Raw genomic sequence first — 12,136 nt, 5'->3', positions numbered from 1 at the left:
GAATCAGAATCCTTTATTATTGCCAAGTATGTGGACACATACAGGGAATTTGATGCCGGTTTCCCTGAGCGCTCGCTGTACAGAATCAAAAAGCAAACAAAACAATAGTGCAAATAATCGTGAACTATATACAGTGAGGTATACCTGTGTATGTACAGGTGGACTTGGTTTATAATAGACTGAGATTCAAGTGTTCATAAGACCGATGGCATACGAGAAGAAACTGTTCTTGTACCTATTTGTCCTGACATATAGTGATCTAAAGCGCCTACCAGAAGGAAGGAGTTGGAACAGGTGATGTCCAGGGTGTGATGGGTCTACAATGATGCTGCTTGCTCGCTTCCTGACTCTAGATGCATGTAAGTCCTGGATCGAGGGCAGCTTCATACCAATAATCCTTTCCGCAGCCCTGATGGTTCTTTGGAGTCTATTCTTGTCTTGTTTGGTAGTTGATCCAAACCAGACAGTGATGGATGAACAAAGAACGGACTGGATTATTCCTGAACAGAATTGAATCAGCAGCTCCTGAGGCAGGTTGTACTTCCTGAGTTGACATAGGAAATACAACCTCTGCTGAGCCTTTTTGATGAGGGTGTCCACATTGGGTGTCCACTTCAAGTCCTGGGAGATTGTGACACCCAGAAACCTGAAGGTCTCCACAGCAGACACAATACTGTTGAGCTTGCAAGTTTTTCTGGTGGTTGCAAATGGAATTTTGCACTAAGCTATTTGATTGGCCATGAATCCTTCGTGTGCTTTGAATCACAAAAGTCTGAGACTGGCAGCATAGATGCCCTGTCTCTGATAGCAAAAATGTAGAACTCAGCCTTGTTGGGATTCCCCAGCACAAGAATGAGGAAAACACCTTTCAAATCCTGTGCTGATTAAAATTTAGGCCTGTAGTTTTGGAGAAAAAGTTATGTTTTAAATTATTTCTACAAAGCTTCACCCATAGATTTGCCTATCAGAGGGATTTTCAGCCGTGCCTTTGCAGTATGCCATCTGGACTCATGGTCTGAATATGAGCCAGGTAAATGTAGGAAGAGTCCATGCCTTGACGCTGACTGGGAGCTTGGTCCAATGCAATACAGTTAATGTGATTCCGGTCGTGCATGCAGCCTGGTACAGCCGTTCTGATCTATTCTTTTACTTTCTTCCTCTTACTTTTAATTTACGTTATTTTTTGTATTTTTTTCTCACGGTAACATGTCGAAGCTGCACCCTCTCTAATATGCTGTTAGAGAGAGTTTTATTTGGGGTTCCTTTAGCGCTGGAAATGGTTACATCCTGACATGTGGGACAGAAGCAAGGTCGCATTGTGTATTCCACGGACCAGCAAATTCCGGTCGGCTTAGCGAACAGAGCGGCAGACACCCCTGCTGAAATCCGGAGGAAAACACACAGAGGGGGATCACAAAGCCGAGGAAAGAGGACCGGGTTGAGACAACAGAGACTTTTGGAGAAGAGGAGTTCGGTGGGTAATACTGTTCCGCCTGACTGGAAGTGCACCGAGAGCGGTAAGCGGCGTGAAGGAGTTGGGTGCTTACTGTTCTGGCTAACAACGGATGGTGTAATCCGGGGCATATTACGATCGAGGAATGTGTTTGTTTGTAGACCGGATATTGAACTTCTTACTGTTGGACTTCGGCCACATTCCACTGTGATACAACACTTGGCGGCACGGGAGGTCGTTCCTGCCTGTGGCCATCGTACGTGCAGCTCCTCCCGTGGAGGGTCAGACACTCTGAGCCAATAGACTGGTCCTGGACTTATTTTCCATCTGGCATAGTTTGCATTTTGTTGTTGTGATTGTTGGGGTTTTTTGTATTGCTATATTTATGCTCTATTCTTAGTCGGCGCGGGTGTAACAAAACCAAATTTCCCTCAGGATTAATAAAGTATATCTATCTATCTATCTATCTATTTATCTCTTTACCCACAACTGACCTGCAAAAACCTTAATATTTGCTTCAAGTTTAAACATATATTCCCATTGGACAGCATAGACAACTCAATAAACCTAATTAATCTCTGTGCTCTGCACCTTGGAGTGAAAAAACATAATAGCTCCCCAACAGTGCAATACCTGAGATAGAGTCACTGAGTTTTTTTTGCTTCTGTACCTGGAAACCAAAGTATTTTGTGCAACATCACAAAATGGTTGGGAATCATTGATGTTAAATCCAGTCTTTGATACTGCCACATAATTTTCTTCAAAATGAGTGTGGACCACAAGGTGCTTCCAAACTTATAACAAGGTCATTTAGCAAAGAATAGTCATTGATTCCCCTCCAATTATTTCCCTCTACAAGATTCATTTCTTGTGGAGCAGATAAATATCTATCAAGTGGAGACCAATTATGAATGAATAAATAACCTTTTTTCAGGCTTCCAGCTGGGTATAGGTGTCGGTTTTAACCAACATTTCATTGACAAACTCTGCCTAGGCATGTCTAGTCTGTCGGTATATATGTATCCCTGTCGTACGTCCCTCTTAATTGGTTAGTCCTCATCAAATCAGGTTTCCAAGTTAGTCCTCATCAAATCAGGTTTCCACTGTCCCAACTTGTTTACAATTGAATTCCAGTTCTTACTTAGAACAAGACCTGTCTTTGTTAAAATTCTTTTCTTCTAGTTTTATTTCAATGGCTTCCTTAACCAGGTGGTCCCCAAAAGCCATTGGCATGGTGCAGTAGTTTTGTGCCATCGAAGTCAATCCTATGGCCATTATGCGTGCAATGTTCTGTTACTGCCGATTTCTTCGGGTAACCCAATTATCCTTTTATCATATGCTGAACAGCGATTATGGGCTCACTGCTGTAGTGATGTTCTGCTCTATTTTTTGTAGAGTTAAGGTATTCTATTCATGCTGGAAAGGATCTCTCACTGAGCCAAAATATCAAAATGTCCTAACTTTGAAAAATGGATCGGTTGGAGAGTTGTGAAATACTGACTGTCTGTAAAATGGTAGAAAAGTTTGAGATCAATGTAATCAAGAGCATGGGAAGAAATAATCCCCTACATGTCTCTTTGCGTAATAGTTCACGCTGATGATTTATTGCCGTAAATTGTTTCATTATCACAAGTGACTAGCCATTTCATAATCTGAATGAGGCAGAATTTAAAAGAAGACAGCAGAAACAATGAAGAAAGGTCAACCTCTAGGCATTGGAGGGAAAAATTAAACTGGCTTCATTTTGAAGACATTAAAAAACTATTAAATTTACTTTAAATAAAAATTAAAGCACTGTTTCAATTAAAAATACTGAAATTACAGCTCCTATACCATTTCTCAAACATACGATTCAGCCATCTCTCTTCTCTGCTAGACTAGAATGATGGCATAGGACTGTATGGCAGAACCCACAACATAATGTTGGGGAATCCCAGCCTAGCTGGACTTCTGTGCTGGATACTACTAGAAGCTCACCAGTAGGGTAGAGTGGCAAATGCCCTGGCATCTGTCATTCAGCGGTATTTCTGTGTAAATCTGGGCTGTATCCCAACAGTTCCCTTTGGAGTCATCAGCCACAGCCAGCTCCATTCAGGTCAGTATGTTCATTTTGATAGTTCAAACACCCATGCAGATCTTTGGAGAAGAGGTTTTCCTGCTAACCTCAGTCCTAGTGCTGGAAAAAAAAGCTGTATAAGTTCTGTACCAATGCCAGTGTTCCTTTTATTTGTATTTAACACGGGTAAATGTTATGCCAGGGCTGTACATTGGCAGAGCTGTTGGACTTGTTCTGCCTTGCACCTCCAACTGAGTGGGTTTCCTCTGCCTTTCCCTATTCTAAATTGGCAGGTTAACTGGCCACTTTAAGCTGCCTCTGATTAATTGGGTCATAAAATCTTGGGTGTGGAGTTAGAAGTAATTGGTATATGTGGAGTTAGAATTAATTGGTATATGGGGAAATTTAAATGAAAGTAATATAGGATTAATGTAGATCGGTGGTTGATGTGAACTCGGTGAGCTAAAGGGCTTGTTTCTATGTTGCATAACTTTATGTCACCCAAAGTAAAGATCCAAGCTCTGGAAAAGTTGCAACTGATGGAAAGTTAAGAAAAATGAGGCATGGTTATGTTGAGTGTTCGAGATGAGGGGTTTCTGTTTTCTGGTTTGCGTCACCATATCCTTGTGCACCTGAAACCAGTGTTTGGTAATAACTCTTTATAAATGGATCCCCCTCACCTCTAGTCTTCAAACCATCTGTTGCCATCACAAGTGTCTTTTTGTACCACAGCTGCTTCTGGTAAAACTACAGAACAAATAGGTCTAAGAATTATGAGGATTTCATGAAGAAAGAGAACATGGGGGAAAACTAACAGTACCTTAGATGATGGCTGCATGTGAAATATTTTTCCCACCATCAAACTTAAAGTCTGCTTTAAATATTGCAAAGCAGGCCATGCTACCATGGAGTTTTTACAAGTAAGCAATGTGTTTGAAATTGATTAAAGGTTTTCGTTTTACTAAGTTTACGTAAATAAAGTGCACCATGTCTGTTAAGTTGTTTCAGTCGCCTTCTCCTAAAACAATATATTGGAAAATGAGGTGCACTGCAAATCAAGTATGTGATGAGTGGTGAGTCCTGAATTTACAAAAAGCAAGATTCTATGCTGTTGGTAAAGTTTTGGGAGAATGGAGCCAATTACTTGTATTTTAGGTATGTGCTAAAAAGGAAATATTTCCTTGCAGGGATGGATCTGTTGTTCTTCCTTTCTCTTCTCCAGCCAGTCCACGGAAAATGTTAGCTCCAGCATTGCTACAGAAACATGGTTCTCACTCACCTCAACCATCAAGCAATCAACTCAACACAGGGCACCATAAATCCTACCCAGTTTTTCAAAGTCAACTGATGCAACCCATTCAAGCAGGTACTTTGAAGTATTTACTTTGGGAGAATACTGTTTAAGCATAAAGTATGAAAATGTGCCATTATAAGTAATAAATGTAACTTCCGTGAAGTAAATTAAAATGATCTTGAATACCGTTTTTAAGAAGTTTCTTTCTTCTGGCAGATATTTTAATGTTCACGGATAATAAAAATTATATTAATTCAGTTATTTATATTTTTAAAAATTACTGGATCTGGTGATGTTCCAGATGAGAACAGCAATACGGTGTGATATTGGCCCAGATGTTGCTCAGTTTTGATACAATATTTCTCACTAATCACCGTCTTAATTAGTTGCTATAGATTTTTCACAGGTTTGGTAAGAGGAGACTTTTTTTTCCACTCTGGTGTTGCTCCAGGTCTCATGTTTTCTATGGGAGAACTGCACTATGACTGAGCACTGTTTTCTTTACAAATTCCAGAAAGGCAAGAAGGTTCTAAACTGAATCCCCAATTTGTGCTCAGCTATTTTGGCAGTGCTACAATTAGTTCTGACCATTAGCCTTGAGAAAAATCAAGCAGAGTTGCACCATTTGTCATGGAAATTCAGGATAGGATCAGCATGCTGTGCTGTGGTCCTCGGTCAAAAAGCCTGCTGACACTCTCCAATCACACATTGACAGTGCTAACCTAAATGAAGTGTAGATGTTGTTAATGCCTGTGATATTGTACCAGAAGGTAGTATCCACAGGAGAATGAGGGAAGAGTTTGTTAGGTCCAGAAACACAGGACCTAACAAACTCTTCGAATAACGGTCAAAGGCAATGATGGTCCAGTAGAACTGCCGTTGTTTTGGGCATGTCCTTCGAAGGCTGTGCTAGATCTTGGTGACCATGCTTTAGCCCAAGATGTTTGCAGGCATAAAGTGAGCCTGGATTCCCAATTGTTAATTAATCCGACTAGCATACTACTTACCAGTAAGGTGCAAGGCATGCACGAAGCCCATTAAACATTTACAAGCAGAGACAATATGTAGTGAGACTTGTTAGGAAGGACAGGCAGACGATAGGGCAAAATTGCAGTCAGTGGGATGAGTTGTAGTATAAAAGGGAGACAATCGAAAAGGATGATGAATACAGAAATGAAGGTGTTATATTTGAATGCAACCCAAGGATGCATATTGTACCAAAAGGACAGGCAGGAAAAGAGAAGGGGTGGTGAGACTGTTGTTAACAAAAATGAAATCATATCCTTAGAGATTACATGGAATCTTTGTGGGAAGAGTTAAAAAACTGCAAGGGTAAATAGACCATGATAGAGTTATATACAGGCCTCTGAACAGTAGCCAGAATGTAGGCTACATATTACAATGGGAGATAGAAAAGGCATGTCAAAAGGACAATGTTTTGATAGCTGTGGAAATTGAAATATGCAGGTAGATTGGGAAAATCAGGTTGGTGCTGGACCACAAGAGATATAATTTGTAGAGTACCTTTGGGATGGCATTGGTTGAGCCCAGTAGGGGATCAGCTATTTTGCTTGGGTGTTGTATAAAAAAAGCAGTATTTGATTGGGGAGCTGAAGGTAAAAGAACGCTAAGGAAGAACTGATCATAATATGATAGCATTCACCCTGCAATTAGAGAGGGAGAAGCTAAAGGCAGATGCAAAAGAGAGGGCATACAATGGAGCAAAAATTAGTGGAGAATTAGAGGATTGGGAAACTTTTAAAAAAGAATAGAATGCAAATAAAAAGCCATAAGGTGGAAAAAAGGAAATAATAAAGGTAAGCTAGCCAATTGTATCAAAGGGGATACCAAAATCTTTTTTCAGATTATATAAAGAATAAAAGAGAGGTGAGAGTAGATATTGGATCGCTGGAAAATGATGCTGGAAAGTTAGTAATGGGGTACAAAGAAATGACAGATAAAGTGAATAAGTATTTTGCATCCGTCTTCAATGTGGAAGACACTAGCAGTATGCCAGAAGTTCGAGAGTATGGGGGCTGAAGTGAGTGCAGTTGCTATTACTTGGGAGATGATCCTTGGAAAACTGAAGTTTCTGAAGGCAGATAAGTCATCTGGATCCAGATAGTAAACACCCCAGGGTTCTGAAAGTAATGGCTGAAGAGATTGTGGAGTCATTAGTAACGATTTTTCAAGAGTCAATAGATCTGGCATGGTTCTGGAGGAATGGAAAATTGCGAATGTCACTCTACTCTTTAAGAAGGGAGAGAGGCAGAAGAAAGAACCCCAGTGGTAAGGGAGATGTTGGAGCCAATTGTTGAGGATATGGTTTTGGTGTACCTGGAAGCACATGATAAAATGGACCAAAGTCAGCTTGATTTCCTTAAGGGACTATCTTTCCTGATAAATCTGTTGGAATTATTTGAGGAAATAACAAGCAGGATAGACAAAGGAGAATCAGTGGATGTTGTGCACTTGGATTTGCAGAAGGCCTTTGACAAGGTGCTGCACATGAGGCTGCTTAACAAGATAAGAGCCTTTAGAATTACAGGAAAGGTACCAGCACGGATGGAGCATTGGCTGATTCGCAGGAGGCAAAGAGAGGGAATAAAGGCAGCCTTTTCTGATTGGCTGCTGAAGACTAGTAGTGCTCCACGGGAGTCGGTATTGGGACTACTTCTTTGTATGTTGTGTCTCACTGATTTGGATGACAGAATTGATAGCTTTGTGGCCAAGGTTGTGGATGATATGAAGATAGATGGAGGAGCAGCTAATGCTGAGGAAGCAGAGTGGCTGTTGAAGGACAGGTTAGGAGAATGGGCAAAAAAGTGGCAGATGGAATACAGTTTTGGGAATTGTATGATCATGTACTTTGGTAGAAGGAATTAAAGCACATACTATTTTCTAAATGAGAAAATTCAAAAATCGAAGGTGCAAAGGGACTTGGGAGTTCTGGTGCAGGATACCCTAAAGGGTAATTTGCAGGTTGGGTCGGTAATGAGGAAGGAAAATGCAACGTCAACATTCATTTTGAGAGGACTAGAATATAAAGGCAAGAATGTAATGCTGAGGCTTTAGAAAGTACTGGTGAGGTCTCAGTGGGGAGTATTGTGAGCTGTTTTGGGCGCTTATTTAAGAAAGGATATGCTGACATTGGAGAGGGTTCAGATTATGTTCATGAGAATGGGTCCAGGAATGAAAGAGTTATCGTATGAGGAGCAATTGATGGTCCTGGGCCTGTACTTGCTGGAATTTAGAAAAATGAGGGGTATCTTATTGGAAGCTATCAGATGTAAATAACGCTATTCTTTGCATTTCTGGTCAGATGCTAAATGCATTTCTTTGGTTTTGTATCTGTACTCGGCACAATGACAATAAAGTTGAATCTAATCTAATGTTGAAAGGCCTAGATAGAGTGGATTTGGAGTGGACCTTTCCTATAGTGGAGGAGTCTAGGACCAGCCTCAGAATAGAGGGATGTCCATTTAAAATGGAAATGAGGAGGAATTTCTTTAGTCGGAGGATGGTGTTTCTGAGGAATTCGTTGTCACAGATGGCTGGGGATGCCAGGTCATTGGGTGTATTTAAGGTGGGGGTTGATAGGTTCTTGATAAGTCTGGCATGTGAAAGGGAGAAGGCAAGGGAATGGGGTTGAGATGGAAATTGATCGGCTATGATGAAATAGTGGAGCAGACACGATGGGCTGAATGACAATTCTGCTCCTATGTCTGATGGTCTTATGGTCTTAACATCTTCATTTTCAAGTTAAAATAAAACTAATATGGTTAGAAGACAAGAATAATCCTCTCCTCCTGTACTCTTACTTCAGTTCAAAATCAGTGAACTTTTTAGTGAGATGAATGAGTATTACAATGAGTGTTCATTAGGAGAACAGAGGAAATAAGTTACTAGGCCATTATAAAACAAAACCCCAATAGAAAGAAGTGGTTTCTTAGATATTTTATGTAAGGAAGGTTTTTGGGAAGGACTTATTGATGTTTGGGGGTGGAGGAAAAAAAAGGAGAAATTGAGTCTTGAACTTGGTTCAATTTAATTCTTGATGGTACTTCCTTGTTTACCACTAAATTACAGGGTTGTTCAAGACTCAAATTTTTTTTATTGAAACATTGAAGAAATTTTCAACTAATCAGCCACTAATTACCTACTGACTGTCTAGCAAATGGAATTATTGGCATGTAAAGAATTAATTTAAAAGTAAAGTCCAATAACATGGAAAAGATTAAAATAAATTACAAAATCTATCCAAACATGTGGGATGATAATTTTAAATTACAAATGACTATTCAAAGGCTTTGTTATCTTGCTATTAAACCAATGATTGTGGTCTCAACAATACTGCCACTGAGGTCTGCGTGTATGCACACTGTTCTTACAAAGTGTACTATTCATAACTATGTCTGTTGTGTGGTCCCATGTTTATATATATGTTTTAATATTTTTCTTCAGAGATGCTGACATTTTCAGAGGTATTGTTTCATACTTGTTGATAGCTTTACATATCTCATTTGAATTGTCTAGTACATAGAATTCAATAAACAGAAGTTTATTCCATCTGTTAATTCAGAAGATCTCTGCCTGGAGTGGAGATGTCCAATTTATGAAGCTGGAAGTCTACAACCATAGTTGTGAGAGGACATGAGAGCAGAATCACATGTCAGGGTCTGTTTCTTTAAAACCATTCACTATCTTGGTGTCATATTTGATCCTGAGATGGCTGAGAACCATATTTTTGCCTTCAATATAATGCCATGGGAACTAAACAGGATTTATCAATCAGAATGGCACAAGATTTCACATGAGCAACGAAGGGACCTTCGAGCACAAATACACCAATCAATAAAATCTCCACCACAGGTTGACAAGAGAAGCAAACCAAACAATAGAGAAACAACATTGAAAAGTAGCATTGCTGTCTTGAACCTGTGTGAAGTCCTGGTTTTCCCACTCTTAAGAATACTGCATACAGTTCTGGTCATTGAGGAAATAGAAATGCAGGAAAGGTTACAAGGATTATACCAGAAATACAAAGATATTGTTATCAGGAAAGGATGAACAGTTTGAGGTCTCCTTTTTATTGAGAAAAGACATAGTAACCAAATTGAGGACTTTAAAATGATTGTTTTAATGGACTGGGAGTAGAAAGAATGTTTTTAGTGGGAAAGAGCATAACCAGAAGCCATTATTATGTTAGTTATTAAGAAATCCAGAGGGAAAATCAGAAAAAAAATTTCTTTACCCCAAAGAGATGAGAATACAGAATATGATGCCATAGGGAGCAGTTGAGGTGAATTCTATCTATATCAATATCTACCTATATCACCAAAGACACCTAGTGCAGGTAATGGATTGCCTTCATTGCCTTCCTGCATGAAGTAGTGTCAAAACTCACTGTTTTTTAATTTGGCGTCAGTAGGCCCAAATGAATAATGTGACACAAGCACACACAACTGACGCTATTTAAAAACTGTTCGCTCTCAGCATTGTTAGTGTCTAACAGCCACACAAGTGCACAGAACTGACACTAGTTATAAACTGTTTGGCAGCAGTCTTCTGTCCCAATTAGGTGGCATAGTGATCCAGATAAATGGGGGGAATCCCAGCCCTTTTCTCGATTAGTTTTTGTTCTTTAAGGGTTGTCCCACATAAGTAGCTGCTCCGATTAGCTGAGGGCCCAATTGTCCAGAATCCATACATATTTAAGTGGATACTGAACAAACAGCTGGAAAAGCAAAGGGAACTTCACAAAAAGACATTGATAAAGAAAGACAGGAAGGGGCTCAAGTGGAACATTAATGTCAGCATGGATGGTTGGCCAAATGTATCCATTTCTCTATTATAGTGTATGTTACATGCGATCCTATGTAAGGAGATATGGAGACATCTGGCTAGGTTTTAAGCACCATTTTAAGAGAAAGTAACAGAGGTGGAGGAAGAACTATGAAGTGTTTAGGGAGATAGTTCCGTAGCTTAGAGTCAGGCAGTGACACAACCGTTAGTGGCAGAGTAGTGAAAATCAGGGACCTCAAGAGAACAAAGTTGACAAGTTGGAGCAGTGCAGAGATCTCTGGGCATTGCTGGACTGCTACAGATAACAGAGAGGTAGAAAGGATGTGAGAGGCTGTGGGTGGATGTGAAATCTTGGATGAGAAGTATTAAATTATAGAATTGCTTCATTAGGTGTCAGTTGTCGGCAAACATGGAGGTGATGGGTAAATAGGATTTCTACATGTCAGGGAACAAGCAGGTGAATTTAGTTGGGGGAGGGAATAGGTGACTTGGTGGGTATAATGTGTGGGTGATAGGCATATAGAGCAAGGTAGGGAGAGAGATCTTGGATAAATCAGGAGAGAGAGAGCTAGGTAGGCAGGTAGGTACAGGGTTACCTTTCAGAGTTTCTTCTCACTGGGTCTCCTATTTGCGTTCCTCAATTGATTCTATCTGCCCATCATTGTTCCCTTATCATCTTCCTTACTTATCAGATTCTAAAGGCTATTGTTCACACATGCTTCAAATCAGCTATCATTATCCTTGTCCCAAGGACTCTACACCTTCAAAACTAAATGACTACTGCCCGATGGCACTGATCCCAGTCATCATGAAGTGCTATGCACGGAAGGTGATGGCACGTATCAAAAACTCCATTCCTGAGGGGGGACACTCACCAATATGCTTACAGACAGAACCTCATTATCATACATGCTGTAGCATCTGTCATGTACCTGGTCCTGACACACCTAGAAGTCAAGGACACATATCAGAATGCTGTTTCAGGATTTATTTTTGGCATTCAGCAGGATTGTTCTACAGACCCTGGTGAACAAACTCCTACTCCTCAGTCTAAATACACCACTGTGCAGCTGTGTGTTGGGCTTCCTAACTAGTAGTCCTCAGATAGTCAAGATGCACAACCACTTCTCCTTCCCTGTTATCCTCAACAAAGCTGCCTCCCACCCCCAGGGCCATGTACTGAGCCCATTGCTGTGCACTCTGCTCACACATGATTTCATAGACAAACACCGAGTAATCATGTTGTCAAGTTTGCCACTGACATGACAGTGGTGGGGCTCATCATCAACAACGATGAGATGGTCAGCAGAGAGGAGGTGAAAGAGCTCGGTGCCAGGTAAGTAATCTCTTCCTCAATGTCAACAGGACAAAGGAGATGGTTATTGACTTCAGGAGAACTTGCAACATCAGGCCACTCTTCACATCACAGGCACAGCAGTTTCAAACGCCTGGGAGTTCACATCTTGCACAACCTCTCATGGTCCCAGAATACATCCTACCCAATGAGGAAAACACACCAATGCTTCTA

The 12,136-nt window shown here is 40.5% G+C and overlaps 1 protein-coding gene across 5 annotated transcripts in view; it reads left to right on the top strand.

Moving 5' to 3' along the window:
• glis1a (GLIS family zinc finger 1a) overlaps positions 1 to 12,136 on the top strand; it is a 379,333-nt gene that overhangs the window by 351,345 nt on the left and 15,852 nt on the right. For all 5 annotated transcript variants that reach the window (XM_072274051.1, XM_072274052.1, XM_072274053.1 and 2 more), the window contains one exon: positions 4,697 to 4,875. In XM_072274051.1, coding sequence (XP_072130152.1) covers positions 4,697 to 4,875 — 179 coding nt within the window. The remainder of the gene's footprint in view (positions 1 to 4,696; positions 4,876 to 12,136) is intronic.

Source organism: Mobula birostris, chromosome 12 (assembly GCF_030028105.1).
Source record: "Mobula birostris isolate sMobBir1 chromosome 12, sMobBir1.hap1, whole genome shotgun sequence".
Classification (NCBI taxonomy): Eukaryota; Metazoa; Chordata; class Chondrichthyes; order Myliobatiformes; family Myliobatidae; genus Mobula; species Mobula birostris.
Note: the sequence above shows the minus strand (reverse complement) of the source record. Positions and strands in the feature narration are given on the sequence as shown.